Here is a 6,095-nt window from a genome sequence, read left to right as displayed (position 1 = left end):
TCTAAATGAATTTTATTTTGAGAAGTTAAGAAATAATAATTTATTTATAAGAGATAATAATACTTTTATTTTGACAACGTCACTTTTTCTTTAACAAATTTATATAAAATATAATAAAAAAATTATCTAAAAAATAATATTATCAATGCGAATTCAATTGATCATTGATTTTTTTATATAATTTTAAATTAATAATAAATAAATAGTGAATATATACTATTTGCAATAATTAATTGAAAATGGTAGATGATAGTTATACTATTTAATTGATTAATTAAAAATAATAGATTATAGTCATACTATTTAGCCAATTAGTTATAGTTCGAATGATATAATCTCCACTTACTCAATTAACAGATTCCAGTCTCCTATCTTTGATAAAAAAAAAAGACATACTATTTAATTAATTATTATGGAATCCTAAACTTGGGAATCTGGAGCAGCAATTTTGTTCTTTTGAGCAGATGACTTGACGAATTTGTTCCAATATGGATGATTCTCCCACACAAGAGAAATTTCTTCAATGGGAACACCCTTTGTCTCTGGCAAGAACTTGTAGATAAAGATACTCATAACAATCACAAAGAATGCAAAGAAGATGAAGAGCCCGAACTTCATATGGCACAACATCGCAGTGAAAACTTGGGCAATGGCAAAGGTGAAGATCATATTAACTGACACGTTGACGCTCTGAGCTGCCGATCGAACTTCAAGCGGGAATATTTCACTGGGTACCAACCATCCTAGTGGACCCCACGACCATGCAAATCCCGCCACGTAGATACATATGAATACCACAACAGTTAAGGCAAACCACTTGGGAAGAACTCCAGGGTTTCCATCTGTTCCAAATTTGCTACCTATTGCAGCTGCGATCACAAGCTATACATACACACATACACAACAAATTAAACTTATATATATATACCAGCAATAATATTAATAATGAAATTTTTATTTTAGTTAATGAAACAGATGTAACTAATATATACCTGACAGATAAACATTTGAGCACCACCTTCGAGAAAAAGCTTTCGTCTGCCAACCTTGTCAACGGTAAAGATGGAAACAAGGGTGGCAAGGGCGTTACAACCTCCGGTAATCATGGCAGACATAAGGGAAGCAGTTCCACCAAAGCCAATAGTTTTGAACAAAACAGGAGCATAGAATGTGATGACATTCATGCCAGTGAGTTGTTGGAAGAAGGGAATGGCTATGGCCATGGTGAGGTGAGGCCTGTACTCACTTTTGAGCAAAGAAGACCAAGGATGCTTGACCTGTTTGGAGGCTTCACTGGCAGCAACAAGATCCTTAAACTCCTCGTCAACATCATCGGTTCCACGAATCTTGATTAGTTCCTCCTTGGCCTTCTCAGCTTGTCCACGCTCGATCAACGAGTTTGGTGAGTCAGGAAGAAACATTGCACCGATGATGATCATTATTGCAGGGACTCCTGCCAAACCTAAGCTATAGCGCCACCCTTCGCCGTTCTCCATCTTGGCAAAAAGGTAGTTCAGAATATTGGCAACAAAAATGCCAATGGTGATTGCCAATTGAAACAACATGTTAAGTGCTCCTCTGTATTTGTATGGAGCAACCTCGGATACGTAGATCGGCACAGACTATCAACGAATAAAAACATGTAATGATTATTATGAATTAGGAAGAAACATCATACAGATAATTATTATTATTAGTAGTACCTGATTGGCGCATCCGATTCCAAAACCTAGCAACATGCGGCCAACAATAAGCATCCAAACTTGCTGGGCGAAGCCGTTCAAAGCTGCACCGGCGAGAAAGAGAACACCGCCGGAGATCATGGTGAGGCGCCTACCGAAGGCTCGAGTTACCTTGGATGCAAAGATTGAGGCCACAAGAGCAGCCAAATAGAGAGAGGAAGTGAAGAGTGTGAGCACTTGGCTATCAAATTTACAATATTGGTTATCAGTGGGCTTAATGTTGTGCTCCTTTGCGTACACATCAGGGAAGAATTTCTTCAAAAAAGGATCCATGGAGGTGACTCCACCTGAAATGCCCAAGTCATATCCAAAGATAAGACCTCCAAATGCAGCGGTGACACATGTTATGAAGACTCTGAAAGTGAGTTTTCCAGGATAGTTCTTTTCGGAAGACCCCTTCTCTATGAAACCACCTGCCATTATCGTATTAGCCAACACAAGCAATCAGTTAAAACAGATGAACACTAAACAAGAATAGCTCTTATTTATAGTTGAATTACTTAGCGGATGAAGTTTATCTAACCGATTAATTATCTTTGTAGCTGAATTACTTTGCGGATGAAGCTTATCCAAGTGTTTAAAATTTTAAATTTAAATATCTATCTTCGGTTATTCAGTTAGCATCAAATCTTTTTCAAAATCATATATTTTGATTTTTGAATTTTAAATAATCTATTTTCATCTCTTATTTATCTATTTATATATAAGGTGAAAACTCGGGTACAGTGGATCTGAGTTTTCATCTATATATAATTATAATTATAATTACAATTCTTTTGTTGTTTGAGGAAGTGTGATTGTGCGCACTTGTTTAAAAAAAATTTGTAATATATGTAGCTGGTTCTCTCTCATCTTGGCGCAGTAGGTTTGGGGCTACAATCTTGATTCGAGCACGAACAGCACCAACTGAATCATAGGGCAAATCGATTCCAGACACCTCAGACAGAGCCCGAATTATCTTCCAATCATCCCTGGAGTCACCACTGTTGGAACTGCAGGCAGAGTTTGTTGAGTGCATCCTTCAGTATTTTCATAGGTTCCTTCCTTCTCACTGAATGCTGCAGCTGGCAAAATGATGTTGGCACGATAAACACTCTTGTCACCATGGTGACCTTGATAAACAACAAAAGAATCAGCTGGGATCTTGTCCAAGTTTATATCATCGGCACCCATCAAAGATATAAATTTTGCAGACTCGAGACTTTTTTCAGATTGAGGCACAAGTCCAAGGTCAAGTGCAGCAGCCTGGGCAGCATGAAGAAGTAATACATCAAGGCCGTTCCAATCAGGTCTGACAACTTTCCCTTGTTTTGCAATGGTTTCAATAGCTGCAAAAATTGCATCCTGGTCCTTTCTCTCAAAGATTCCAGCACCAACAATGATAACAGGGTTTTTGGCATTTGATATAGTCTTGGAGAATGGGTGGTGGCCCTCAGCAATTTCAAGTAGTGTTTGGGGGCCAGTACCAAGATGTTGGTGGTCATAGTTGAAATCAGTAGCAGGACCGATGTACCCAACCTTGGCTTGAGTTGCTCTGACAGTCTTGCGTATTCTGGCATTAACCATAGCAGCTTCCACCCTTGGCTGCAAATTTGATATTAAACACACAAGATAGTATTAGATAACCAAATACAAAAAAATAATGCACCCAAGAAAGCACAATGTGTAAATAGTAGATGAACTCAGCAAAAATATAGAATACTTCACAAAAATTCTTTGTTGTTGATAGTCTTGTATTCTCTAAACCTACCCATGCGTATAAACCCCAAAATAACAGTTATAGAATCAAGTCCATGGACACGGTAACTACTAAAAAGAAATGGAATTTGAATAAAACAAGAACCATTTGATCATCAGCAAAGTTAGAAAGACGTATATAAGGAATATTTAGAAATGACTCGCTAAAATCAGAGACTAGTGATATACCTGGGTACCAACCAACAGAAAGACATCTGCATTCTCAAGACCAGCAATGCTAGTATTCATAATATATCCCGATCTCAAATCTGCACTAGTATTTTCACCAATGCCTTCACACCACACATTATTTGATCCCATCTTATTTACAAAATCTTTTAGTGCAATCATGGACTCAGCATCGGAAAGTTGCCAGCTATTCCAACAATTTCTTCTGGTTCAACTTTGTGGGCAACCTCAGCTACCACAGCAAGGGCATCGCGCCAGCTGACAGACTTAAAACGTCCATCAGGACCACGAATCATAGGTTCATTTAACCTCTGCCTCTTCAAACCATCGTAACAAAAGCGGGTCTTGTCTGAAATCCATTCTTCATTTATGTCCTGCAAAGGGAATGCAGAATAAACTATATCGGCAAACTATAAATATAAAAATGAACCTTCTAGACAGAAGAAAAAAGGTGCTACAGTAACAATGACAAAGAAGCATGGAACTATGAAAAAATATGTTGAACAACAAAAATTTTGCAGGCCAAAGTTTGTGGGGTCCAATATAAGGCATGCAGGGAGTCTAGGTAAAGCACCTTAATCTCCCATCCCCTCCCCTTCCCCCCCCCACCCCCACAGGATCCTGTTGAGTGAAAAACTAATGAGGGAATGCAACCCCACCAAAAATACATTAACATGTTAAAACCTTACTGTCCCTCCAATATCTCACCCACAAGAGGATCAAGTGCTCCTTAAACATCTGCAGACTAACAACAGCTTAGTGTATCAACAGAGTGATGATTTTTGTTTACAGAAACAAATAAATTTAAGTGCCACAAAAATAATTGGAGCCTTAGCAACCACAAGAAAGAACCACAAACAGTTAAGTAAAATATTTTCATCAGATCAAACCTCATTTAGACGAGGGAGAATACGCATGACTTCAGGTCCTCTGCTGTCAATTCGAATATTGGATCCAACGGCATCAGTAACATCAATGCTTTCTGTTCCCTTCAATTCCCAATTTCGGGCTTTAAAAGCAAAAGGTTTCGACGTGAGTGCTCCAACAGGACAGATATCTATCACGTTTCCAGAAAGTTCACTTGTCATAAGTTTCTCAACATATGTCCCAGTCTCCTCTCCACTGCCACGACCTAACATGCCAAGATCCTGAACCCCAGCAACCTCTGTTGCAAACCTAACACACCTGTTTGGGGGGAAAAAAGGAATTTCACAAGAGCCTTTTAGCAAACCACATAACATTGCTTTACACAACATTTAGCATTCAAGTGAGTAAGTGAAAACATAAAATGGAAGGTAATTTTTACTTCATGTAAATTAGTTTAAGACAACTTAAAAGAAGCCAAAGCCAGCCCAAACAGGAACAAAATGAAAATCAGATTAACATATCTCCAAGGAAGGCAATTTTCACTCCATGTAAATTAGTTTAATACATAATCTTTTTCAAAATCTTCCATAATGTGGTATCGACCACTGACTCATTTTAGAATAAGGGGATGCTTAATTCTTTTAAAGATTATTCCACAAATAAACATGATACAAACGATTAAAGTGGAAGTTACTTATCTAGAACAATATAATCATAGCTTGTATAACATAATGCATTCCTGACTTCCACTACACAGAACCTTTATTTATTTATTTTGATACAAAAAGAAATAGCACCTTTATATCCAAAATTCACACAATTAGATTTGCAAAATATTACCTTGTACATTGAATGCAACGAGTCATCACAGTCTTCACCAAAGGTCCAAGGTTCTTATCTACCACAGATCTCTTCATTTCAGTGAACCGACCACGATTAGAACCAGTGTGCAAAGAGAGAAAGGGAGAACTAGTGAGAAATCTGCAAAATTAACAATTGACACGGATAATTACTAAACACAGAAACAACGGTTTGAAAGTTTGTTCTTTTTAAAAACATATATAAAATAAAAAAAGCACCAAAGATAACTGGATTAAAGCTAAATGATATTTCATTACCATCCTCTGCAAACTACATCATGTCAACAAGGCAAAATCGTAACCCGATCAAACTTCATAATATGTTCAAGGAAGCACAAATTTGGACATAAACTGTTAATAACAAAGTTTTGTACATGCCAGTGGAAATCAATTAAAGAAAAAAGAAATCATCATAATGTGCCGAATCCCTCTAATCATGAACATGATCAAATTCCAACATGTCATAACCGTATCCGGCAATCACAATACAAGAGGGACACCAAAATGAAATCCTATGCATATAATCAACAAAAGGACGAACTACAACAGCTAATCATTCAAGAAGCAAAAGAAGAAGAATAAGAAGCCGACCAGGAAGAGCAGGCATGGCGCAAGAAGCAACAGGCTTGGGAGACTTCCCGACCTCGACAAGACACATGCGGCAGTTACCGGCAATGGAGAGGCGGCTGTGGTAACAGAA

General features: G+C 37.7%; 1 protein-coding gene and 1 pseudogene across 1 annotated transcript; both read right to left on the bottom strand.

Annotated features, from left to right (window-relative positions):
* Positions 1 to 371: 371 nt before the first annotated feature.
* On the bottom strand, positions 372 to 2,162 carry LOC107481033 (sugar carrier protein C). Its single transcript, XM_016101240.3, has 3 exons — positions 1,704 to 2,162; positions 993 to 1,622; positions 372 to 882 (listed from the first exon to the last, which is right to left on the bottom strand). The coding sequence occupies exons 1-3, from the start codon at positions 2,160 to 2,162 to the stop codon at positions 421 to 423; spliced, it is 1,551 nt and encodes a 516-aa protein (XP_015956726.1). The 3' UTR covers positions 372 to 420.
* Positions 2,163 to 2,452: 290 nt separating this feature from the next.
* On the bottom strand, positions 2,453 to 5,860 carry LOC107480924 (NADH dehydrogenase [ubiquinone] iron-sulfur protein 1, mitochondrial-like; annotated as a pseudogene).
* Positions 5,861 to 6,095: the final 235 nt, after the last annotated feature.

Source organism: Arachis duranensis, chromosome 3, assembly GCF_000817695.3.
Source record: "Arachis duranensis cultivar V14167 chromosome 3, aradu.V14167.gnm2.J7QH, whole genome shotgun sequence".
In the NCBI taxonomy this organism is placed as follows: domain Eukaryota; kingdom Viridiplantae; phylum Streptophyta; class Magnoliopsida; order Fabales; family Fabaceae; genus Arachis; species Arachis duranensis.
Note: the sequence above shows the minus strand (reverse complement) of the source record. Positions and strands in the feature narration are given on the sequence as shown.

Excerpts from the sequence above, each read along its gene's own strand:
- LOC107481033 (XM_016101240.3), bottom strand. The coding sequence starts at position 2,162 with ATGGCAGGTGGTTTCATAGAGAAGGGGTCTTCCGAAAAGAACTATCCT. Across the intron at positions 1,623-1,703 it reads GAATCGGATGCGCCAATCAG|TCTGTGCCGATCTACGTATC; the intron begins GTACTACTAATA and ends ATTCGTTGATAG. Across the intron at positions 883-992 it reads CTCAAATGTTTATCTGTCAG|CTTGTGATCGCAGCTGCAAT; the intron begins GTATATATTAGT and ends GTGTATGTATAG.